The following is a 27,713-nucleotide window of genomic DNA, read 5'->3' as shown; positions in this document are numbered from 1 at the left end:
CGTTTTTGTTGAAAAGTGAAAAAGTGACCCGTGCAGCAGAGTGAAGTGTGGCTTGGAGTGGGAAGAGACAGGAAGCAGAGAGGTCAGCAAGGAGGCTGATGGGATAAGTACTTGCATCGGCATGGTAGCAATTTGGATGGAGAAGAAAGGACAGATCATCATCAATCGTATTTATTGAGCGCTTACTATGTGCAGAGCACTGTACTAAGTGCTTGGGAAGTACAAATTGGCAACATATACAGTCCCTACCCAACAGTGGGCTCAGGGGAAGACAGAGAACAAAACCAAACATACTAACAAAATAAAATAAATAGAATAGATATGTACAAGTAAAATAAATAGAGTAATAAATATGTACAAACATATATACATATATACAGGACAGATCTTAGTGTTGTGAAGGTAGAGCTGACAGGATTTGGTAACAGATTGAATATGTGGATGAAATAAGCAAGATGAGTCGAGGACAATGCAAGGTTATGCGTGCATAGAGAATAAAATAACCTGCATAGAGATAGTAGTTGAAGTAGGAGTGAATGAGTTCTTCAAGGAGTTGGGTTTGTATGGAGACTAGAAGGGGACCCAGAACTGAACCTTGAGGGGCTCCCACAGTTAGGGGGTGGGAGGTAGAGGAGGAGCCCGTGAAAGAGACTGAGAAGGAGCAGCCAGAGAGATAGGAGGAGAATCAGGAGTGTCAGTGAAGCGGAGGTTGGATGATATTTCCAGGAGAAGGGGTTGGTCCACAGTGTCGAAGGCAGTTGACAGGTCGAGGAAGATCAGGGTGGAATAGAGGCCAACGGATTTGGGAAGACGAGTACCCTAATGGAACTTTTTTCCCCCGAAGCCAATTTCACTATCCGTCTATCCACAAGTTATAGTTTTAGCCCGTGGTGTCTTAAACTTTGTTCCGTTATCAATACCCCTTATCATCATATTACCAATTATCTTTGAGACAGGTATTTTTTAGGGTACCCTTAGTGAGCAGTTTAAAATCTGACCCAGTGAAAATGTAAAAATAACCTTGGGATAAGCTGGCATCTCTTGTCCATTATTTAATACTCCCCCTGTTGACACCAGTATTGGCTTTCAGAAATCTGTGGTGGTTGTATTGACACTGTATCATTTCTGAGATTCTCTAGATCTGCTTAGCATTAATAAGGATCCTTCTGGGCTGGGCCTAAAGTAGTTTAGTTGACATTCATGTCTTCTCCAGATTAGCAGATGCAATGTCAGTAGAATTAAAACAAACAAGCAAAATAAAACTGTTCGGATGAAAAGTGTCAGATTGGCAAAATGAGAATTGAAAAAAAAAAAATCTTGGGTCTTTTCCCAGCTCTCTTAATCACTATTGGCCTCAGGTTCCCTGGGTGTACAAGAAGAATGGCAGTGTTTAAAAGTATTTTGAGATTTTGTTCAAAGATATCATGCTAAGTATTCTTTATGACTTACCACTCTCAACCCTAGCAATGTTCTTGACACTCTCTTCGGGGACAAGGCTGTTCTTTTCTTTGCTTTTGAGTTTGCCATTTTAGAAGGCAATGTGCTGTCTCTTCCAATTGTATCACCTGTGCACACATAACAGTCTGACAATTGCTCAAGGAATCGGGTGGTGTCCCTTTATGAGTTTTAGCGTGTTAGCTTACTTTGGGCCATTATGTTGAATAATTTTGAAACAAAGCAGAGGTTCTGTAAAGATTTTCCAACTCTCTCTACACTTTTTCGTGTCTGTATATGTGTGTCTATACAAACACTTTTGGACTTATAAAATAGGAAGATCCCAGTCAGTCAATCATATTTATTGAACGCTTATTGTATGCAGGGCATTGTACTAAGCACTTGGGAGAGTAAAACACAACAATATATCAGGCACATTCCCTGCCCACCACAAGATTAAAGTCTAGAGGACAAGTTTACAGTCTAGAGGTGTGGCCTAAGGACGATAAGCACATCTCTCATCTCACCTAATGGGCTCCTGAAAGTAGCAATGTTGGAAATGTAGACTGTGGTCCACGTAAAGCATTGGGTATGGCCGAAAAGTGCGTACATTGTCACTTTAAAAATGAAATCCAGAAAGCATAAAAATATAGAGATACATGGTCTTTCTCCCCCTCAGAATTCATCAGCAGGAGCCACTAAATATCCTGATTTAAAGTACCATCCCTGCGTCGTCACATGGCATTTCTGCCAGAACACTCCCTGTTTCTGGTCTCTGAAATATAACCAAGCTCTACAGGGTGACTTAAGGACAGAATGTCACCCTTAATTTTAAATAGTTTGCTTTGTTCAGCTTATTTGATGCTTGACCTTTAGTTAAGTCCATTGTATTTTATTGTATTCTGCTTAATGGACTCATTATCATTGAGAACTCCTAAATTATTCTCAGGACTCAAAGATGAATGTATCACCTATGTGATGGTGTTCCAGAGGTGGCATTCTAAATGCAGTTTTCTAATTTGTATCACAGATTTTTCCTTTCATGCTGCTTTTGTTCAGGACCCCCAAGTAATCTCAAATTATATCTTCATAAAAATCTTTCAACTGCAAATAATAACATTACACAAAGCACTTAGCCATCCTACTGTTCCTTCTAAGTGCTTCAATGTCATTCTTTCTTTAGGTGGAGAGTTTCTGACAGACAAATATATGAATTTCAAATCCCCTTGCCTCACAGACCAATTTTGCTGTGCAGCAGTTGTACTCTCCCACACACTTAGTGCAGCATTCTGCTCAGAGGAGGCACTCAGTAAGTACTATTGATTGACTGTTGTCTTACATTGAGTTGCCAGTAGTAGTTGTCATTGTTCCCAGGGCTCAGACACACCATACTATCCCAAAGCCATAAAGGAAAGACCTGATATCTGTCTATCTATCTATCTATCTATCTATCTATCTATCTATCTATCTATCTATCTATCTATCCATCTATCTATCTGTCTATCAATCTATCTAGGTATATATATATATTATATATATATATATATATTATATATGTGGATATATATACACACACACATATATATGTATATACATATATATGTGTGTATATATATATATATATATATACATATATATGTGTGTATATATATATACACACATATATATATATGTGTGTGTATATATATGTGTATGTGTGTATATATATATATATATATATATATACACATATATATATATACACACACACACACACACACACACATATATATATATATATATATACCTAGAGAAGCAGCATGGCTCAGTGGAAAGAGCATGGCCTTTGCATTCAGAGGTCATGGGTTCAAATCCCGGCACCACCAATTGTCAGCTGTGTGACTTTGGGCAAGCCACTTCACTCCTCTGGGCCTCAGTTACCTCATCTGTAAAATGGGGATGAAGACTGTGAGCCCCCGTGGGACAGCCTGATCACCTTGTAACCTCCCCAGCACTTAGAAAGTGCTTTGCACATAGTAAGTGCTTAATAAATGTCATTATTATTATCATTATTATATATCTACCATTCCTATATATCTGTCTATATGGGAAAACAAACAAATGCTATATTTAAAGTATTATTTGGTTAATTCACCCCAATGACTAAAGGCCACAATGTATATTATCTATCTATAGATAGATATGGTAACTGACAGTGAGTTTACAGTCTAGCGATGCAATAATCTGGAATCTCTTGGAGTCTGTTGGATTGTGTGTAGCTAGCGAACCCAGACACAAATAACAAAGGCAGGGTAGAAAATATCTCATAACCAGAATATGTTTACGTATTTTTATTTACCATATATTGGTAAATTTTTACCATATGTACCAGTTTTTTTACCACTAAAGAAAGGGTGGGAAACTAGCAGAAGCATTAGGGCAATCCCTACAAATAATGGGTTGCATCAATGACTCTGAAGCCACAAGCCCCAAGGTTGGCAAGAAAATAGGAAACTGACCTACATGTTCAAAAATGAGGTCATGGTCCAAGGGCTCTCACAAATCCATAATCTCCTAAATTAACTAAATGCTAATAATAATAATAATAATAATAATAATAATAATAATAATAATAATAATGGCATTTTTAAGCGCTTACTATGTGCAGAGCACTGTTCTAAGAGAATGCCTTTCAGTGGGTGACATCCTCCCTCAGCAAAATGTCTGAAAGCTGAATACAGTTGTGCACCCTTTCTAGCAGCTTGCCAGAAAATTGTTGTTAATGAAGTAAGCGCTCAATAAATACGATTGAATGAATGAATGAATGGCATTTAAGATTTTTGGCCATATTAAACCCTGAGATAGATATAATGCGATGAAATCAGACACAATCCCTGCCGTACATGGGGTTCGCGAAACCTGGAGGCGTGAGAAGTAGTACGTAATCACCATTTCACAGATAAGGAAACTGAAAACGAGAAGCAGCCTGGCCCTGTCCGGGAGTCAGAAGGACCTGGGTTCTAGTCTCTCCTCCGCCACTTGCCTGCTGTGTGACCTTGGGCAAGTCCTTTCTCTGCGCTTCAGTTATCTGTAAAATGGGGATTAAGACCGTGAGCCCCATGTGGGATAGAGACTATGTCCAACCCGATTAGCTTGTATCTATCCCAGCGCTTAGTACAGTGCCTGGCACATAATAAGTGCTTAATAAATACCACAAATAATAATAATAATGATAATAATAATAATAATAATAATAATAATAATAATAACATTTATTAAGCGCTCACTATGTGCAAAGCACTGTTCTAAGCACTGGGGAGGTTACAAGGTGATCAGGTTGTCCCACGGGGGGCTCACAGCCTTAATCCCCATTTTACAGATGAGGTAACTGAGGCACAGAGAAGTTAAGTGACTTGCCCAAAGTCACACAGCTGACAGTTGGCGGAGCAGGGATTTGAACCCATGATAGTGGTATTTAGTGGATCTAGAGCCTGGGCCTGGCAGTTAGAAGGTCATGGGTTCGAATCCCGGCTCCCCCACCCATCTGCTGTGTGGCAAGCCACTTCACTTCTCTGTACCTCAGTTACCTCATCTGTAAAATGGGGATTAAGACCAGGAGCCCCGTGCGGGACAGGGACTGTGTCCAACCTGATTTGCTTGTATCGTCCCCAGCACGTAGTACAGTGCCTGCCACATAGTAAGCGCTTAACAAATGCCGTAATTATTATTACGTCTGGAAAGGAGAACAGATGCAGTTTTTCCTTGTCACAGAACAGAACACTTCTGCGGCCTCAAAGCAGTAGGAGGGCACGATGACCCGGCTGTAACTTTTCAGGTATCCATGTGACCTGGAAAGCAACATTAATCAGTGTCACAAGACTGACAAATGAGTATCACCCTGTCATGGTAGTCTTGAAGAAGTTTAGCCCGATTAATAACAATAAGAAACAAACTTGCAGTATACTCCAAAATTATATTTATCTTTTGCCACATGAATATGTAAGTAATAATAGTGATAATGAAATCTTGAAAGTTCATTACCTTCTTGGTAAAGTTGCTAGTACTGTCTTTTAGTCACACTTTATCCATCGTCACCTTCTACTACACCACACAAATTAATACTTATCAATCAATCAGTAGTATTAGTTTTACTGCACGTAGAACACTGTACTAAGTGCTTGGGAGAATATGGTATAACAGAGTGGTTGACATGTTAACCTGCTCACAATGAGTTTACAGTTTAGACGACAACCCCGGCTATCTTGTATAGGTCCAGACATGCAAATTTAGGCTTGGAATGATTGGGAATAGTTGGGGGCTAAACAACATTTTCAAAATGTTCCATAGAGGCTCAGGGAGAAAGAACCAGTTCAGGAGCTAAAGGGGAGATCTTTTTATTTTAGAGTCCCAGCCCAGTCTTGCTCTTAACTACCCTGAGCTCACGAAAGGCTTTATCCTTAATTTATTTCCCAATGAACGGGGGTCTATTCTGAAAATACAAATATCACTTCACCAACTTGTACTTCCTAAGTGCTTAGTACAGTGCTCTGCACACAGAAAGTGCTCAATAAATATGATTGAATGAATAAAAGGAATTGTCCCAATCTGGTGCTTCAAGGCTGCATGAATGGTGCGTGTGTTGCTTTTCTGACATTAGTCTCTAGTATCTTTATCCTTGAAGTCATTTCCAGTGGCATCAAAGTATATCAGTCAATCAGTCATTTTTCTTGAGCGCTCACTATGTTCAGAGCACGGTACTAAGCGCTTGGGAGAGTGCAACAGAATCAGCGGATATGTTCCCTGCCCATAATGAGTCCTCATCAGTTTGGGATTTTTCCAGTGGTGATATTTCACCACCATACCCAACTAAACATATGATTTCAAGAGAAGCAATGGTGCATTTTGAAGAATTCAGGTATGCTACTTATTTCTCTTCCATAGTCTAATAAAAGAGTTGACATGATAGAGTGTGGTGGTTTAAGACGCTCCTGGAAAGATGTACCAATTTATTATAAGTATAGGTGGTGGTATCCAGCTGTTTTCAAAGCTGTTTTGTATGGGGGTCTTCATTTTAAGAATATTTCCCTGTAGTTTGGGAAAGAACCATTAATATACACTGTGGCCTTTCATCATTGGTGTGAATTAACTAAATAATACTTTAAATGTAGCATTTGTTTGTTTTCCCAGAACCTGATTACATCTGTTTAGATATTATTATCGCATTTACAGAGTTATAGTTAAGATTGTGTGAAGACTTCATTATACCCCCAATTTTCAGTTCATTAAATTCTCTGGAGAGCAGTAGTCTGTAAACTTAATTTGTCTGATGCACACTTGATTAGTATTCCTTGCTAATACAGAAGTGTTTGAGACATTTATCACAGTTGACAATAATCTCAACTTCTTTCATTTCATAAGACCACATATGTAAATAAAACCCCGCCTATGCCAATTTTCCCACCAAAATGTTTTCCTTCAAAAGACTGCTTTGTAATGATTCCTCTGTGCATCTATGAGTTTTAACTATAGTGTCCCCCCAAATCTCCCTAAATCTACCATTTTGCACGACTTGAAGATTATCCAGTTACAATTTCTGCTTGCAGCAGAAATGTTTCTGAAAGTAACTTCTTCATAGAATAATCTAATTTGGCCTGACTCTGCATAGGTAAACCTTCAAATAAGATCCCATCTAGTGTTAAAAAGGATTTCTTTGTATGTTCAAGATGAATGCTTTTGGAGCCTCTGTCTTTTGGCTTTTTCTGTCTGATTTCTGTGCAGGTTTCTGAGAGAAAATGCTACCAAAGTCTTCTCACCCCACTGCAACACTGACTGTCCCTACATTTGGCTCCAGGGCAGACAGTGGGGTGTAGGGTGGTGGATAAAAAGTAATTCAGGGCTGCCTCTACCTTCGCATAACAGTTGTTAGTTAGAAATTCATTTCATTCATTCAGTCGTATTTATTGATTGCTTACTGTGTGCAGAGCACTGTACTAAACGCTTGGAAAGTACAATTCAGCAACGAATAGAGACAATCCCTGCCCACAACGGGCTCAGTGTCCAAAAGGGGGGAGACAGACATCAAAACAAGTAAACAGACATCAGTAGCATCAATGTAAATAAATAGGGTCCATCAGAGGCAGGCCACAAAGGCAAAACACCTCCAAAAATACAATCTCATAATACAGATAAAGTTCCCACCTCCACCAAGAGGCCTTCCCTCACTCACCCCTCATTCTCCCAACCATTAACGTTCCCTCTGTCACCTATGCAGGTATGTACCCCTTAATTAATAAGTATAAACACATGTTAAAGAAAAAAAAGATGTCCGTATTACCAGGAAGTGAACATATTGGTTATGGAAAAAAAGTACAAATGTAGTTTGACACCAAATTCTGTATTTAAGAAGGTATAGAACCCGCTGAAGATCAGTCTCAAAGGAAAGACGCATAAGATCTTGATCAGAAGTATGCCTCTCCCACGATTGAGTCATCAGGGATTGTGAACTGGTCCAGAGGATAAAATGACAATGTCACTAAAAATATATTCAATGCATAGAGCAATTACTGATTTATTTTATTCTAAACTGGAGAAAGTTCCTCATAGGCATATAAAGAATGGGTCTGAATGGGTCTGAAGCATATAAAGAATGGGTCGGGTGACTGTGAGTGACTTGGTCACCCTAATATTTTGGGCAAAATGTATAGAGAAAAGAGGAATTTATACTGATGCCAAATATCAAAGCGTACTCTCGCAAACTCTTAGTATGGTGTCTGCACACAATAAGGACTCAATAAATACCATTGACTGATGATCAGCAAGTCACATCCAAAAAAGAGATTGGGTAGAAGGATCACCACTTCAAAGCAAGGAAGATATTTACGTCTCAAAGGAGTCATGAGTATCAAAGAAGAACACAGCTTTTAATGGATGAGCACAAAGAAAATCAGAAGTCCATTTCTGTAGATTTCTCTGAATGCTAATGAAACCAAAAGTGAGTAATTTGCATCCTCCATTATCCCAAGGGGCAAGGCAGAGGTCACCTTCGTGTCCCCAAAACTGATGGAGTGGTCAATGGAGCGGTCCCTCAGACATCACCATCAGACTGATAATAAGCGCTGAATGCATAACTCTTCTTTTGGGGGAACAGAGGAGGAATTTTATGCCTAACGATACCACAATTAAAGACATTTTCTGGAAACAGAAAATCCAACTACAAAGAGAATAATTTTGAGAGAAATATGGACTCGTTGCTTTTCCTGCACGTTAAGCCTTACTCACTGCAGTCAGTTGTGGCCTTGGGATGGACCATCCAACCCATCCTCAGGTGCATCCTCTTTAACCACTGAGAAGATAATAATAATTGTGGTATTTGTTAGGAGCCATTTTTTATGAGGGGCAGTGCTGAGGAGAAGAAAGAGGTCCATATAATGGGTACCTAATTTACAGCTCCTAGTTCAACTCTGGCAAAACTCAGGGTTGACAGAGGCTATGTGAAAAAGCACTTCATGTCATATGTATTGATGTTCCATATAATTTTTATCTTGAATGGATTGATATTTACAAACTCATGCTTAAGAAAAGTGTTTACAGTGTCCCACATAAATATACTCTATTTATAGAAGTTTCAATCACCAAACAAAGGATGGACAGAGCAAATTGTTGAGTAAGACAGCTGACAAGGATTGATAAATCTCCAGTTTACAAGTTTTTCTGTTTGTTTGTTTTTGAGGAGTCCCCATCTATCATAGGTGGCACTAAATAATTTCAACACTGGAGCAGACAAAAAATTGATGATTTATGGGTCTAGCTTCAAGCCTTACTTGATTCACCACAAAGACTGTTTCCATTAGAGGTTTGAGAGCAAATGAACACAGCTGGTTTAGTATTCTGTGAACTACTGAGGTTGTTTTCTCAGTTTAATCTTATGAATGATTCTGTGATTCTCACAGTGGGTGAAAGTTGACAAAATGAACAGCATTTATAGATAAAATTTGCAAGTTTGAATACAAATTATTTTTTATTGTATAAAAACCCTCTTCTAAGGGGTTTTGGACCCGGAATGAAGGTGTGTTTAAAAAGAAGTGTAACTGAATGTGGCCCATCAAATTAACCTAAATTTCTGATTTTCCCAACTAGTTTTTGAATCAATTTGTATTCATTCTAAAGGTTTAGAGTGTTATTCAAGTTTAAAAAGAATGATTAAGGAAAATGGGGACGATTAATAAAGTGGTATTTGAAGCACATTTAATTATGTCTCTGCACCAGTGAGGGATAAAAAAATTAGAAAACATTTGGAACGTGTAAGTCCATGAAATTAGATTGATAACAAGTAGGCCAGTTATCCAGCCGTGAAACTGAGAAAAATCAACTCTTTACTTATGGCACATTCAGCTGGCAAGAAGGCCCTTGCCATGATCTGCCATTCATTGCATTTATTGAGCGCTTACTGTGTGTAGAGCACTGTACTAAGTGCTTGGAAAGTACAATTTGGCAACAGATAGAGACAAACAGGCTCACAGTCTAGAAGGGGGAGACAGACAACAAAACAAAACATTAATATCAGTAACATCAAAATAGATAAATAGAATTATAGATATATACACATCATTAATAAAATAAATAGAATAATAAATATGTACAAAAATACACAAGTGCTGTGGGGCGGAGAAGCGGGCTTCCAAAAGTCCATCTTGCTCTTTGGAAAGGCAAAGAGCCATTGCAACTGAACTCCAAACTAAGCCTGCTTTCCTGTGACCAACAGACTCTGATTTTTTAAATTTCTGCTCGTAATGTGAATTTTATGCCAAGGAGGGAATCGGTCCAATTTATAAGATAATGTGGTCGTACCAGTATCAGAGATTTTTTTAAAGTATAATGAGCATTTTCCTCTCTGTTATAGGGAATAGATTTTATACTTATATAACTCATTTTGGGAGAACCCATCAAAGAAGTATGGCAAAAAAAATCCAAAAAATGGACTCATTTTTAGCATGCCTAGTTCATGTAAATGAAATTGAATTGTGGTGCAGAGCATGTTCAGAAATATGGTAGATTGGCCTCCATTTCAATTAGTCATGCTGAAGAAGAGATTTACTCTTCTCATGAGTAAATCAAATATGACCCTCTGATATTAAGTAGTGAACTCTACGGGATTCAAGTCTAAATGCCAGGTTCCCTGGGAACCAGTCCCACAATTGTGGTCGTGGCAATCAGTCAATTATATTTGTTGAGCGTTTACTGTGTGCAGAGAACTATGCTAAGCACTTGGGAGAGTACACTACAATAAACAGACAAATTTCCTGCCCACAACAAGCTTACAATCTAAAGGGGAAGACAGAGATTAATATAGATAAATTACAGAAGTGCTGTGTGGCTGGGAGAGGAGATGAATACAGGGAGCAAATCAGGGGGATGCAGAAGGGAGTGGGAGAAGAGGAAAGGAGGGCTCAGTTGGGAAAAGCATCTTGGAGATTATGTACCTTCAATAAGACTTTGAAGCAGGGGAGAGTAATCACCTGTTGAATGTGAGGAGGGAGGGTATTCCAAGCTAGAGTCAAGCCGTGGGCAAGAAGTCAGCGATGAGACAGACGAGACTGAGGCTAGCATTAGAGGAGCACTTAGAACAGTGCTTTGCACTTAGTAAGCACTTAACAAATACCAAAATTATTATTATTATTATTAGGAGCAAAGTATAGGGGCTGAGTTGTAGTAGGAGAGTAGCAAGGTGAGGTATGAGGGGGCAAGGGGATTGAGTGCTTTAAAGCCAACAGTGAGGCGTTAATGTTTGATGTGGAGCTGGACGTGAGAGTCACTATGAGCTGACCCACAACCACTTAATGAAACCTTCAAGTGGCCCACCCACCAAAGTAATTGTCCATCCCTGCTTTTGTTCATCATCATCATCATCAATTGTATTTATTGAGCGCTTACTATGTGCAGAGCACTGTACTAGGCGCTTGGGAAGTACAAATTGACAACACATAGAGACAGTCCCTACCCAACAGTGGGCTCACAGTCTAAAAGGGGGAGACAGAGAACAAAACCAAACATACCAACAAAATAAAATAAATAGGATAGATATGTACAAGTAAAATAAATAAATAGAGTAATAAATATGTACAACCATATATACATATATACAGGTGCTGTGGGGAAGGGAAGGAGGTAAGATGGGGGTAGATAGTTTTGTTTTAGATAGTGTAAGAAACTTGCAAATTTGGGGGGGAATTCCAAGTGCTCCTCTTCAAATCCTCCTCCATAAAACACACCATGCCTATGGAATTCATGTCTTGCACGTTTCCTCTGCAGCTAGGCCTGCTTTATTCCTTAACCCCACTATTCAAGTGCATGATCTATCAGGGGAGGAAGGGAATGGCTTTCTTCTCCTTTTGGCCTGGCCTCAGGCCCCCTGGGCAGCAGAGTATTACTGGTCTTTGTACATCCCCAGCACAGACCTTAACAGGGATGTGTCAGGGAACAGTCAAGCTGTAATGAACCTCACATCCAGCAGCTATGCTGCAGACAGCAGTTACAGAGAAAAATAGCCGCAGTCACTTTGACAGAATTGTAACAACTCCCTTCAGTCAGATATCAGCCTCTCAGAAGGACAGTATCGAATTAGCCAGTCTTGAAACCCCAGGAAGGAGCTTGGGCCTAAGGTGAGAAAGATCTGAGTAAGATTGTCTATGCAGTGTTGTCATGGTTTCAAGTTCCAACTCTCCTTCTACGTAGAATTCGCTAGGAAGTATACAATGGAGATATTGGTTGGCTGATGCAGAATTGACATCATCTATTCTTTTATCAAATGCAATTGTAATTCTCAAATTAAGGAGGTAAAAAACGCCGGCATTGACCTGCATGAGAGATTAAGGCATTTTTCTACTATAAATTAAATTTGTTTGAATTTGTGTTGGGGCAGTCGAGAAGTGCACAGAAAAGCATTTTATTGGTGACAGATTTAGAAATACAACCAGGAAACCATGTATTAAACCTGCTTGGTCATAGCTACAGAGCTAATGTCTTTATGGTAATTGCAAATCCTTAAAAATACATTATCTTTCTGTGTGTTATTGCAGTGTGTGGCATTATTGAAGAAAGCAATAATTTGTAAACAACCCTTGGCAGAGCACAGAACTTAATTTTGTTTAAGGAGCCTAACATTAGAATGCATGTGCCGTACTCAGTCTGGCGAGCGACAGTATCTGTTTTGATATATGCATTGGAGCATTCATGATTGCTTAAATATTAACTATTCTGTGAATATATAAATACAACAGAGAAAGAAGGCATATAAGGGAAAAAATTGGACTATAATGCACTACACCAAATGAAGCTGAATTTCTGATCATAGTGGTAGTTTAGTTAATTTTATACAATTGACCCAACCAGCCTCACTTCTGTTTTTTCAAGAACTTCTTACTATTTCAAGGGTGTACAAACTAAGCGAGTTCTAAGCAGAGTTGGTATGTAATAGCCATTGTCTTGGCAGGAAAATTGCTTAATTATATTGTTTTACTATAGCCCAGACTCTATTGACAAAACATGTGGGCTTCTATAGATTAGAAAGGAGTTATCCAAAAAAGTTTCCTTCAGGCTAATTCTTTCAAACATCATATCTAATCTCTACATGGGTTTGAAGAGCTCCTTATCTCTCAAGCAGCTTTAAAGGGTTTTCATGAGCAAAATAATTTGACAGTTGTAGAATTTTAGTTGAACATGAAAGGATAATTTAAAGACTCAGGTTTCTGTATAGTCTATGGAACACTGGGCCATCTACCTTTGGCTTAATGTTCAGTGTTATATATGAAGAGGAGAGAAAGATAGACAACACAAAGTATATCACTTATGCTGCTAGTGTTTCTCTCATTTCTCTCCGGGAGCTCGGCCACAGGTATAATAGGCCCAGTATCCCAAACCTTGCCCACCATAAAAAAGAGTAGCTTCCCCCACATCTATGCAATCTAACTTTCTTCATTTCCCGGACCAAGACCCTCCTTTCCTATCCTGGTCAGACATACTTTAGGAACTGCCTCAATTCCCCCAGTCAGTGTTTGCCTTATAAAGGTAAATCCCAATCACTAATTAATCTATCAATGGTAGAGAAGCAGCGTGGCTTGGAAAGAGCATAGGCTTGAGAGTCATAGGTCATGGGTTCAAATCTCAGCTCTGCCAATTGTCAGCTCTGTGACTTTGGGCAAGTCGCTTAACTTCTCTGTGCCTCAGTTACCTCACTGTAAAAACTATGAGCCCTACGTGGGACAACCTGATTACCTTGTATCTATCCCAGCACTTAGAACAGTGCTTGGCACATAGTAAGCGCTTAACAAATACCATCATTATGTATTTATTATTTATTTATTGAGCATTTACTGAGAGAGTACAGTACAATAGAGATGGCAGACATGTTCCTTGTCCTCTGCAAGAAGCAGCATGGCCTAGTGGAAAGAGCACAGGCCTGGGAATCAGAGGAACTAGGTTCTAATCCCACCTCTGGCACTTGGCTCCTGTGTGACCTTGGGTATATCTCTAACTGCTGTGTGCCTCGGTTTACTCCAGTAAAATGGGGATTACATCTTACTCCCTCTTACTGTGAATGCTGAATATCGCAATTATGATTAAAAAGTTTGCAGTCTAGTGATGAGCTCACAGTCACCCTCCTGCCTGGTAAGCTTGTTGTGGGCAGGGAATGTGTCTTTTATATTATACTGTCCCCAGCACTTAGTACAGTGCTCTGCACGCAGTAAGCCCTCTATAAATACAACTGACTGACTGACTGGTCATTTTGATAGGAGCTGTGGGTAAAGCGTTGCTTGACTAGTACGTCAACCTCCCTCCTGCCTCCAACTTCACTCCTCTGTAATTTGTGACACAGACGCCTTCCTTTTCTCCTTATATTCATCCCTCCCAGCCCCACAGTGCTATGTACATATCTGTAGTTTATCTCTCTTAATTAATGTCTGTCTCCCCCTCTAGACTGTAAGCTTATCGTGGCCAGGGAACCTATATGTTTCTTGTTATAGCGTACTCTCCCAAGTGCTTAGTACAGTGCTCTGCACACAGTAAATGCTCAGTAGATGCGATTGAAGGAATGAATGACTGCTTTACATATCATCTTCCTAACCCATATCTCTCTGCTCCCCTAAAACTCTTCACTGGGCCCTCTGCATCAAGAATGAACCCCTCACAGTTGGCTTTAAGTTCTCTAAATCATCTTACCTGACATATCTTCCCTCTTCTCTACACTAAGTTACCAGCCTGCTCTATTTCTTCCAAGCAAAATTTACCTCACCCTCAACTATCCCTTTGTCCCCTCACAAACACAGATGCCATTTAGGTGCTATATCCCTCTTTCACATTTTCTCAGCTGCAGGTCTCTGATCGCCTCTTGAGATGGTATAATTTAAAAAAAACCCATGACTCAAATGGATCTAGAAAAGTTTCATTTGTATTACCAGGGGTTGCAACATGTGGATTGAGCCAGACTTTGTTGCTTCCATCAGCGTTTTATGCTGAGTTGCATCTTCAGGGTGACTTTCTATGGTAATGCTGTGGTCTGCAGGCCTTTTTTTCTGGTTATAGAGCCTAACAGTCCTATATGGATCTCACAATAATAAGCACATATTCCCCTTACCCCACACCACATGCATATATATGCCTATTTTTGAAGTCTGATTTTAGGTCTATAAAACTTTATCAGTGGCCTCTCACGTCCTTCAGAATTATATGGTTTTGGTACAAGAGAAGAGTAAAATGTAATGACAAATATTATAGAAATGCTGCCACCATAATAATTAAAAATGCCAAAAACTACTGTTGTAAGCCTGACTTACCTTATCCCCTCCACAGTACAAGAACATTCCCAGAAGGACATAGTGTTCTGGTTGTTTGACTTGTTTTTTAAAAAGGACTTCTACTGTTTTTCATAGGGCTTATCTAATTTAAGAGATTGATAAATATTCATGTGGAAATTCAAAACAAAACAGACCTTTTGAAAAGCAAATTAGAATCCTTTTGTATGAATTGATAGAAGAGATTCTCTTTCAACGGAAAACTGTTTCATTGCCTCACTGGTTGAAGGCAGTAGTGTCATCTTTCTCATAGTTATTAAGGTGTCCATTGGTCGTTTTCATGCATTTTCTGCTCCAAATGATTTGATCTCAGTAACCATTCACTTCTGCATGATGCTATTTTAAAGGTTTAACCAAGTTAAAAAAAAAAAGATACTTCACAGGCAAGCCACTCATCTTCACAATAGGCCTTGAGTGGTCCTTTCAGATACGCAGTATACCCAGAGATTGGAACCTTTGCAGATACATTAACTGTCACAGGTCCTCCAGGATACTTTTGTGGTTACCTGTATTTTTTTTACTTTCTCCTTTTGAGTGATTTTACTCTTTAGTCTCTACAAGTGTCACCGTAGTGTTTCATTTAAATTAATGACAAAAATTGCCTGTGGTGAGGTTTAGCCACAGGCTTACTTGGGTTTGTCAAGAAATCTAAGTTGTCTGATGCTGTTTAGAGCCATGTTGTCTCATTCTGTGATTTAAAGCTTAGAATCAGTATGGATGACTGTGTCAGAGTGGGGTTAGATTTTTTTTTTATCTCTTCCTGGAGCTGAGTTTATCTCCATTTGGATTGAATATGAATTCCTTAACGAAAGCTCTTTTGCTAGTGCCTTCAACAGTGAAGAACTTAGAAAAGTTTCCAAACAGAGCAATGTAGATGACAAAGTATTAGAGTCAAATCTGTGTGGGATAAAAGTTACAGAATTGGTAGAAGATGGGTTGTTCTCCTTCAAATATGTGAGAGTTCCCATCCAGTGGGTAGTTTATTTCCATTTCTCTCTGATTAGAATGAGATAATAGGATCTAGACAATGATGTTCATAGTTGTGGTGTAAGCGCTCACTATGTGTCAAGCACTGTTCTACGTGCTGGGGAAGATATGAAATGATCAGGTCAGACACAGTCCCTGTCTTACACAGGCCTCAGAGTCTAAGTATGAAGGAGAATAGTCAGTTAATCAATCCATATTTATTGAGGACTTAACTAAGAGCACTCTATTAAGTGGAGGAGTACAGTATAACAGAATTGGTTGATGTGCTCCCTGCCCACAATAGGCTTAGAATCTAGAGGGGGAAACAGATATTAATATAATTAAATTATTGATGTATGTTACAGTGCTGTGGGCTAATAAAGGATGCAAGTCCAAGTGTGAGGGTGATGCAGATGGGAGTGGGATTGAGAGGAAGTGAGGGCCTAGTTGGGAAGATCTCTTGGAGGAGGCGTGCTTTTAGTAAGGTTTTGAAGATGAAGTGATTGTCGGTTATGAAGAGTTTGGGCATTTCAGGCCAGAGGCAGGACATGGCAAGAGATCTGCAGCAAGATAGACAAGATGAAGATACAGTGAGTAGGTTGGCATTAGAAGAGAAGGGCCGAGTTGTTGTAAGAAAGCAGCAAGGTAAGGTAGGAGAGGGTAAGGTGATTGAGTGCTTTAAAGCTGATGATAAGGATTTTCTGTTTGATGGAAAGGTGGCTGGACAACCACTAGAGGTTTTGTGGGGAGACATGGACAGAATGATTTTGTAGAACAATGATCCGGGCAGCCGAGTGAAATGGACTGGACTGGGGAGAGGCAGGAGGCAGGGAGGTCAGCAGGGTTAATGTGATAGCAGTTTGGATGGAGAGAAAAAAGTGGATTTTAGAGATAATGTGAAGGTTGAACCAACAGGATTTGGTGACACATTTGGTGGGTTCAATGAGAGAGATGTCAAAGATAACACTAAGGTTATGGGCTTGTGAGACAGGGAGGATGGTGATGCCATCTACAGTGGTGAGAAAGTCAATGGGAGGATAGCATTTGGGAGGAAAGATAAGGAGTTTTGTTTTGGGCATGTTAAGTTTAAGGTGTTGGGGGGACATCTAAGAGAGGTACTGAATGTGGAAGGAAATGCGAGACTGTAAGCTTGTTGAGGGCAGGGAAAATGCCTTTTTATTGTTGTGTGGTACTTCCCAAGCACTTAGTACAGCGCTCTGAACACAGCACTCAATAAATACTGTTTACTGACAAATGAGATTGCAGAGAAGGAGAGAGATCAGGCCTGGAGATGATTTGTGAATCATCTTCATAGAGCTGGTAGTTGAAGCCATGGGAGTGAATGAGTTCTCCAAAGGAGTGAGTGTACATGGAGAATAGAAGGGGACTGAGAACTGAATCTGGAGGGACTCCCATAGTTGGGGTGGGAGGCAGGAGAGGAGCCTGCTAAAGAGATTGAGAATAAGCAGCCAGAGAGCTAGGAGGAGAACCAGGAGAGGACAGTGGTCAGTAAAGCCGAGATTGGATAATGTTTCATTCATTTCATTCATTCATTCATTCATTCATTCATTCATTCATTCATTCAATTGTATTTATTGAGCGCTTACTGTGTGCAGAGCACTAATATGAGTCTAATATGAGACAGGGACTGTATCCAGCCTGATTAACTTATGTCTATCCTCGTACTTAGAATAGTGCACAGCACTTTCATTCTTTCAATTCAATCATATTTATTGATTTTTTGAAATACCATTAAAAAGCAAATAAAAAACAGCTATTTTGTGATATTGACATTTAAGCATTCAGTTGAAACAAATGATACATAAAATACATGAGTGTTTAGTAAAACTCAGCCAGATACCAAATCAGGGCTCTTATTGAAATAGATTTAAGAGTAACAGACTTAGGTGATTAACAACCTCCAGGAGGCCTTCCCAGACTGAGCCCCCTTTTTCCTCTCCTCCTCCCCATCCTGTACGTCTGTCCTACCTCCTTCCCCTCCCCACAGCACTTGTATATATTTATACAGATTTATTACTCTATTTATTTTATTTGTACATATTCACTATTGTGTTTTGTTAACGATGTGCATATAGCTATAATTATATTCTGACAGTTTTGACATATCTGCATGTTTTATTTTGTTGTCTGTCTCCCCCTTCTAGACTGTGAGCCCATTGTTGGGTAGGGACCGTCTCTATGTGTTGCCAGCTTGTACTTCCCAAACGCTTAGTACAGTGCTCTGCACACAGTAGGCACTCAATAAATACAATTGAATGAATGAATATATCAGTTTTTGTGGCAAATCAGTCAGTAACTGTCTACCCAATATAGTATGGTACTGACTGTCACATTTATGCCTAAATGATGAAGAGATGGTTCTCACCATATTCAGTTAAGCACTGAACTGTTTAGTCATAAGGCATTCATCAAAAACATTTTCTTCCTGAAAAAACTTTCTGAAGCATTAAGACATTGCAGTGTAAAAGATCACAATTTAAACGGTTCAAGCATCTCCCCATTCCAACCCAAAATAATTTGTGAGACAAACTTATCTAGATTACATTAATTCATTAGCATCAGTCCATTGAAAATGTTGTAGAAACAGGTGCTGCTCTATTAAATGTCTTTTATATTCATGCATCATTTAATAAAGGTATTAAATATGAGAAAGGCACAATTAATATAAATTTAGTTATTAATCTACAAGTGTAATTACTTATTGGTCAAATGATAATTACAATTAAAATGGCAGTATGGCTTCTTAATTGATGGTGTTTTAGCAGTTAAAATTGTCAAGTGCTCTGTTCTATATTTTAGTATCGTACTGCCAAGATAATTCCATTTAATGAAGTAATAAAAGTACAAGATTTATTTTCTGGCTCTTCCCAGTTTTCCAAACTCTTGAACACCTGTATATGTTTACTGGGTCCACATTTGGTCTTAATTAAAAAGTCTTCTGCCTTACCCTCTGGGTCTGCACCTTTTCTTCTCGCGTTCTAGAAGTGAGATTTTCATTGTTCTTATATTTAGTTTTTTTCATAAAAGGTACATTTGGCCAGACGACTGGGTCAGGTTACGGCAGAATTATTTATTTCACTTTCCGCTTCATGTAGATGCAAAGAACATTTGCCGCCTTTGAAACACAATGGGCTGCACCAAACTCAGATGTGCCCCATTCTTCCAAACTTGCTCCACTACTCTCCACTTGGGGAGTTCTGGCTCATCATCATCAATCATCAATCGTATTTATTGAGCGCTTACTATGTGCAGAGCACTGTACTAAGCGCTTGGGAAGTACAAATTGGCAACATATAGAGACAGTCCCTACCCAACAGTGGGCTCACAGTCTAAAAGGGCTCATCCCACCGTACCCCAGCCACCCTAGGCATGTCTAAGCACCTCACTCCCTGATTAAACCCTCATTTCCTCTAATCCCACTCCTCTCCTCATCACCCTTGCTCTCAGCTTTGTACCCTTTTTCACCCCTCCCTCAGTCCCACAGCACTTATGTACATATCTATAATTTATTCATTTCTATTAATGTCTGTCTTGCCCTCTTGGAGGCAGGGAAAGCGTCTACCAACTGTATTGTACTCTCCCAAACACTCAGTTCATGCCATTGATCGATTTATTGGATGTGAAGGGCCGCCATCACCCCAACGTTGGTAATAATAATAATTGTGATATTTGTTTGTTACATGCTTACTATGTACCAGACACTGTGCGAAGCGCTGGGGTAGATATAGGGTAATTGGGTTGTCCCACATGTGTCTCATGTGGGGGGAATTTTGGAGGAAAACAGTGAGACCAACTCTGCAGTGTAGAGACTCCTTTCTTTTTCTGTTGGGACACCGTGGCTCTTGAAGCCTTTAATATGAAACATATTTTTGCAGTGGTTAGAGTTGCCAAAAAGACAGGAGTCATTTTGGAGCAGTGAAATAGTGTTAAGTTTTTTGGGAGTGGGGAGGGGGTGGTTGTTACTGGTTTTTTAGAAGAATATCTCTGAGATAGTGTGGATTTGCCCTCAACCCATATTCATTTTTTCTTGTTAACTTGCATTTTAGATGTCATATGATATTAAAGACTCATGCCGACACTACCTGTGTGTCTGAAGGTAATTCAAAATTTCCAAGTCTCGAAGACAATGCAGATATGCAGGGTGTCCCATATTTCTCATAAACCCTGATTGGTTATACCTTCAACCTAAGAATCACACACATTAATGTATGGGTTAATGAAGAATGAGGCGCCCTGTGTTAGGATTAAAGGTTAATGTCTATTTCTTCTTGTATAACACAATGATGCATTAATTAGGAAGAACGGGCTTGCAAATACATTTCTGACACTTCTCGGCCTAGGTGGCATCATTCATTCACTTGTATTTATTGAGCACTTACTGTGTGCTGAGTATCAGTCAGTGTGGCTTAGTGGAAAGAGCCCAGGCTTGGGAGTCAGAGGTCATGGGTTCTAATCCTGGCTCTGCCACTTGTCAGCTGTGTGACTTTGGGCAAGTCACTTAACTGCTCTTTGCCTCAGTGACCTCATTTGTAAGATGGGGATTAAGACCGTGAGCCCCCCGTGGGACAACCTGAACACCTTGTAACTTCCCCAGCACTTACAACAGTGCTTTGCACATAATAAATGCCATTATCATTATTATTATCATTATTATTATTATTATTATTATTATTATTATTATTATTATTATTATTTACTGTGTGTCTGGAATGACATAGGTGATGTCACCTGCTCCTGGGTGTTTTGTATCCATGAGGGCCAGCAGTTGCCCCCCTAAGTCTGGGGGAGGCCACAATGTATTTCCTTCTGCCTCTAGACTGTGAGCTCGTCATGGGCAGGGAATGTGTCTACTATATTGTTATATTCTACTCTCCAAGTGCTTAATACAGTGCTCTGCACACTGTAAATGCTCAATAAATACGGTTAATGTCTGCCCACTATTTTAGACCACAAAAACTGGTTCTGGGAGGATGGGGCTGCAGTTAGCCTGGACTACCCCATCAAAGCACCCATTTGACTCCTTTAATATCCGAAGTAAAATTAGCATGGCTTTACTCCACTGAATGCAGCGTACAAGTTCATTTTATTTCATGCATGATTAAGTATCCCAGGCATCATTAAAGCAGAGGTCCACATTTTCAAGTGAAATTATATTTTTGCTGCGAAAATTGGTACTGGTGATGTATATATTGCATTAGGGGGACTGGAAAGACCGAATATTGAACAAATGTCATGTACCATCAGAAATGACCAAGGTGAATGACCAAGTTCAACTTCTTTGCAGACATGAGTGGACATTGGTAGTGACTTTAAATATACTGTAAATCAGTGGCACTAAGTTACCCACCCTTGGAAGTTACTCCGATTCAGACAAGCAGGGGACTTCAGTAAATTAGGTTTCAAATGATACACTGTTGACTGAAAGATTTAATGCAGCTTCCAAAGGAGGAGTATAGGTGCTGAGAGAATCCTGGTCAATATTTTAATCCATTGATAATGCTAGAAGAGAATAGGGATTTTTTGCATCTTGATGTCCTGCCAGTTTATACTGTGAGAATGGATATTTTTCTGATTTAAAAAAAAAAAAATCAATATATAGTTCAGATTTAGCACTTCGTCTTCCTATCTAACCAAGACATTTCTCAGTGCCTGACAAGACAGAAACTAGATAATGTGTCCAAGCTTTAAAGAAAGGGAAAAAAATAAACAAAAAACCTCAGTTCATCCTGCACTCTGTTTATTTCAAGACCAAATTGCCATGCCGTTTATTTTAGTGTCATTCATTAATCTAGAAGTTTACTCAGAAATGATTTTAATTTTCTTCTTTTAAGGTGTTATTTTTCTCCTGTTACTATCATTCAGTTATTTTTTAATGGAAGTTACTCTTTTGTTTAATGGATTTGTAGCTCTAAAGTAAACAACAGAAACTTTGTGACATTCAGAATTGGTTAATTTATTTTTCTTCTACTTCCCTAAAATTCATGAGCTTCAGAAAAATCAAAGCACAGTTTCTGAAAACCCCTAATTTGTGATCTGATTCTCATAGGTTTTAACACAAAGAATAAATTGATTATAATTATCCATTGTTACAGAAGAACAAACATATCCCCATGTCAGCACAATTTCCTCTGTTTTGAAGTCTGGTTTCACATGACTCTGTTAGTGTAAGGTCTTTGTGAGCTGAGACTACAGTGCTTTTCAATGTCGTTCTTTCTCAGAACATGCATTGCACCCAGTGAGTGCTCATTAATACTATTACTTCTGAAAATGCCACATCAAATCAATTTGAATCCCAATTATCCAAGACTAGAGAATGGTCAAAGTTTGAGATAATAGTGGATGGAAGATCCTATCACTGATTCCTAGATAATGATAATAATAATATAGTATTAAGCATTTACTGTTTGTCAAACACAGTCTCAAGCTCTGCGGTAGCTACAATACAGTCAGATCAGACCGAACGGGGGAGGACAGGTATTGAATCCCATTTTGCGGATGGTAAAACTGAGGCACAGCCATGTTAAAGGACTTGCCCAAAGTCACACAGCACTTGAGGCAAACCTGGGATTAGGACCCAGGTTTTTTGACACCTCACCCTGTATTCTTTTCACTATGCCACATTGTGAAAGCATTGAGTGTTTATAGGTGCCTTGTTGCTCAAGCTATCATTCCTGTTTATTGTCATTCTTTTCATGAATTCTATTTTATCACCCGAGTGACATTTAACAGTGCTTGGTGGATAAACTTGATGGTGTGCAGAACTGCCTAGGATATGAATTTTAAAAGAATAAACAATCTTTAGAATGTACTCTCATCAACTTTTCATGAAGAGAAAATCACTGAGGCTGATAGACTATCAGAACTTTGCGTCCTGTGATTATTTTGTGTCATGCATGAAAATTAAAATTCATTTTCATGTCAGTCTTTGTCATGCAACTAACTTATGGTTGTGTTGGTTTTTAATTGTCGAAAGTTTGCACAAAAAAGCAATCAGCATGAGTTTGGTTTATAAATTTCTATTGGGTATCTTTTTTGTAGTTACTAAAATAATAAGGATCAAATTTGCTTTCATAATTGCCTAAGTATCTTATACAATTTTTATAAGCCTACTTATGGAGTATACTTGTTTGTTCTAAATAGAGAAAATCCTTAGAGCTAAAAAAGCCTCCATCGATATGAACATCAGGGACAACAAGCCCTTCATCTAAGGATTAAAGAATTAAACCATCCAATAGATACAGAAACCGATAGAATGAGAAAGCAAAATATTTGTGTATTCTCGTTAACTTAATCCTTGATTGTTTGCAGCTTAGTCTAGGATAAATTATATTAAATGGAACACTAAATATTGAGGAATATTTTTAAGCTTTTCTAATTCCAGCTATGCCCGCTCTTCTTTGAGAAAGTCCTCTATAAAGATATTTATATGAAAGACATGCGTAATACATATATAGTCCAGTGGAGAAAAAACACATGCAAATCACCAAGAGACCTTGTATTTTTTTGTTTTTTCAGGGACAAATTAATTACTAATAAATGAGACTGAAATGTTACATATACTTTATATGTGCTTTTATGTGTGGTTTTGTTTAAAAATGGCAAAAAAAAAATCATTGTAACTTCTTGGGTGAAGAGAAAGGAGACCAAAAAGATCCTGAGATATTAGAAGCAAGACCCTAGAATGTTGTTTGGGTTGGATTATATGTGGAAAGGAGTAGAATGGTGGTTACTGCTGTATCAATATTTTGAAATGTGCTTTTTGCTTATGAAAATAATATTTTGTTTTGGAAAAATGTTTCAGTCCTGCTTTCCTTATATATGTGGTTGGTCAAATGTATATTCAAATTACTTTCAGTTGTTATCATTTTGCTTTTTGTTTTTCAAAATCCAGTAAGTGCATTTTAATAATACATTTAAGCATTGTTGGTACGCAAAATAAAAATACAATTTAAAATAAAGTTTAGCAGCTGCACTGACATAGATGTTCAATGAAACCATACTTAGTTTTTTTTTAATTCACTTTTTGTCGTTCCCCTCCAGATTAGAGATACTAAATCATCGGATCAGAAAACAACCCTTTTGCATTTTCTTGCCGATATCTGTGAGGAAAAATATCGGGACATACTTAAATTCCCAGATGAATTGGGCCATGTTGAAAGTGCAAGCAAAGGTAAGCAGAAAACAGATGAGAAATGCCAAGTTTTGGGTACCTGATTTTAAACTTCCACGCCAATGCATTCTACTTTGAATTGTCATCTTATGTGGCCTGTAAGGATTAACCTATGCCTAGATTTTGGGAGTTTTGTGGATTTTTCTTCATGATGATTATTGACCACCGAAAAGTATGATTATTTGTCGGGGGAGCAAGGAAGAGTGTACTTGTAGCTTTAAAATGAGTTTCATCAAACTTCAAATATGGACACGTAAAATTAGGTTTAGTAATTCCCTTTAACTCACTCTCCTTCTGCATGTTTCTCATTTGCAATCAGAGAATACATGTTGATGCATTTAAAATTAAATGCCATTGAAACTGAACTATGGATTCCAGTTAAATAAATCAGTTTGATTTTTCATCATTTTGAGAATTATCAGCAAGCTCAAGAATTCAGACTCCTTAGGTTTACAACGTAAAACTGTAATATTTTTAAGGGACAATGAGTTTATTTTTCAGCAGGAAATGCAGGTTACTGAAATCAAGTCTTTTTATTGTGAAGGCATTTTTTTTCAATTTAAATATAAGATTTCTGGTTGCCTTTTTTTAATTTTTCAAAAATCAAGCTTGTGAATATATAGACATTCCAAGAAAATCCATCTTCTCTGAGTCCATGTGAATTGTTCAGCTGTTGCTCGGTTCTTTTGGCTTGTGCTTTAATGAAAATGTTAACTTTAGCAACTGGATTGTATTTAAATCAGAGCAGATAACTTGTAGTCATCTCCAAAATGTTAGAGTGCCCTGGGTGTGCCTTCTCCTCCCAGCATATGGTCATATTTCCAACTATATCCTGACTACATTCCTAAGCTTCCCACCTATCCTGGCTCCGGCCTGGAGCTGTTGATTTGTCCAGATGCACAATGGCTAAGAGGTGGGTGGGGTGTGGAGAACTCTTGTCCATTCTCCCTCCTGTCTGGGGGTGGGTCTTGCCTCGCCAAGAGGTGCAGCTATATTGCTTCAACTACCTCCTCTATGTGGTTGGTGCCTAAATCTACATCTCCAGCCCTGATCTCTCGCCCTCTCTCCAGGCTCGCATTTCCTCTTGCCTTCAAGACTCTCTACTTGTCAGTCCTCCCATCAACTCAAGCTTCAAAACTGAACTCCTTATCTTCCCACCCAAGCCCTTTCCTCCCCGTGACTTTCACAGTGCTGTAGATGGCACCACGGTCCTTCCTGTCTCACAAGCCCCTAACTTTGGTATTATCCTTGACTCTTCTCTCTCAATTAACCCCACATACTCAATCCATCACTAAATTCTGTCGATCCACCTTCACAACATAGCTAAAATCCACTCTGTCCTTTCCATCCAAATTGCTACCACATTAATGCAATCACTCATCCTATCCCGCCTGGATTACTGCATCAGCCTCCTTGCTGACCTCCCAAAACCTCCTGTCTCTCCCCACTCCAGTCCATATTTCATTCTGTTGCCTGGATCAATTTTCTCCAAAAACATTCAGGACATGTCACCCCTCTCCTCAAAAAACTCCAGTGATTGCTCACCCACCTCCACATCAAACAAAAACTCCTCATCCTTGGCTCTAAAACACCCCACCACCTTGCCCCCTCCTACCTCACTTCGCTGCTCTCCTTCTGCAGAGGAAGGAGCCACACAGCCCACACACTTTGTTCCTCTAAATGCTGAACATCTCAACCTGTCTCACCACCAACCCCTGGCCCATGTCCTGCCTCTGGCCTGAAACACCCTCCCTCCTCAAATCTGACAGACAATTACTCTCTCCTCCTTCAAAGCCTTAATGAAGGCACATCTCCTCCAAGGGTCTTTCCCAGACTTGGTTCCCCCCTTTCTTCTTCTCCCATTCCCTTCTGCGTTGCACTGCCTTGTTCCCTTTGTTCTTCCCCCCTCCAAACCCCACAGCACTTATGTACATACTAGTAATTTTATTTATTTGTATTCATGTCTGACTGTAAGTTCATTATGGGAAGGAAAATTGCATTGCACGTTCCCAAGCACTTAGTACAGTGTTCTGCACACAGTAAGCCCCTTCCTTCCTCTCCCCCTCGTCCCCCTCTCCATCCCCCCATCTTACCTCCTTCCCTTCCCCACAGCACCTGTATATATGTATATATGTTTGTACATATTTATTACTCTGTTTATTTATTTATTTATTTTATTTGTACATATCTATTCTATTTCTTTTATTTTGTTAGTATGTTTGGTTTTGTTCTCTGTCTCCCCCTTTTAGACTGTGAGCCCACTGTTGGGTAGGGACTGTCTCTATATGTTGCCAATTTGTACTTCCCAAGCGCTTAGTACAGTGCCCTGCACATAGTAAGTGCTCAATAAATACGATTGATGATGATGATGATAAGTGCTCAATAAATATGATTGAATGAATGAATACCAAATTCACATTTAGCGGCACACCTGTACCTTGTTCTTAACCAATGGGTGATGTTTTAAAAAAAGAATAAAAGAAAACTAGTCATTTCTAGAAGGTAAAGAAATATAAAAAGCATGGAGCAACATATCGGTTTTATGCATTCTTGCACATCTGTATATGTTGCCGTTCCTAGCTAGGTAGAACATATGCACAGGGAAATAATTTATAAATCTGTTTTTGATGAAAAATATGTTTGGGTGCAAATTTTTAAAATTCTGAACCTTTAGAATCGGTTTCTTGTGCTCAAGGATCATTGGTTCTTGCTCCTGTCCCTGTATGTGACGAGTGAAAATGTAGACTGTGAAATTACTGGTTTGGGGCTGGGGGGGAGGGTGTGTGTGTGTGTTTGTGTGTGTTTTCTCGTTCTGGGGTTAGTCTAAGGCTGAGGATGATCCTTCTCGTGAAAGTGAGGATGATCTCTTTGGCAGCTAAGTATTTCTGGTGAGAGTTGTACCCGCCATTTGGTTCAGAGTCCAGTTAACCCAGTACATTTGTTCAAGCTGAGCCATCTGTGATTGTTTCGTGTCTGTAGAAACAGAGGAATAGTATAGTTTCCGGCTAGGGACAATTACTTCAGACTGCTCTTCATCCTTACTTAAATCCTACTGTAAGATCTTACCTAATGGGAAAAAATGGAAGGCTATTAATTCAAGTCTGACTAGGTAATAGCATGCAGTATCTAGAATTATCCTTTAAATTTGTGGGTGAGGCTATAAAATGCATCGCTGAATTCTTTGTCAAAAATGTATGCCTGAAAAGACCAGTGTTCATTTAATGTTATGCTTGGAGAACCCTTAGTGCCAGATAGAAATATTGCAGCATAAAGATAGCTTATAGGGTTGTAAATAT

The 27,713-nt window shown here is 39.0% G+C and overlaps 1 protein-coding gene across 4 annotated transcripts in view; it reads left to right on the top strand.

Annotated features, from left to right (window-relative positions):
• DIAPH2 (diaphanous related formin 2) overlaps positions 1-27,713 on the top strand; it is a 786,157-nt gene that overhangs the window by 366,826 nt on the left and 391,618 nt on the right. For all 4 annotated transcript variants that reach the window (XM_038747818.1, XM_038747822.1, XM_038747820.1 and 1 more), the window contains one exon: positions 24,288-24,417. In XM_038747818.1, coding sequence (XP_038603746.1) covers positions 24,288-24,417 — 130 coding nt within the window. The remainder of the gene's footprint in view (positions 1-24,287; positions 24,418-27,713) is intronic.

Source organism: Tachyglossus aculeatus, chromosome 6, assembly GCF_015852505.1.
Source record: "Tachyglossus aculeatus isolate mTacAcu1 chromosome 6, mTacAcu1.pri, whole genome shotgun sequence".
Taxonomy (NCBI): Eukaryota; Metazoa; Chordata; class Mammalia; order Monotremata; family Tachyglossidae; genus Tachyglossus; species Tachyglossus aculeatus.
This window is presented reverse-complemented; position numbering and strand designations above follow the sequence as displayed.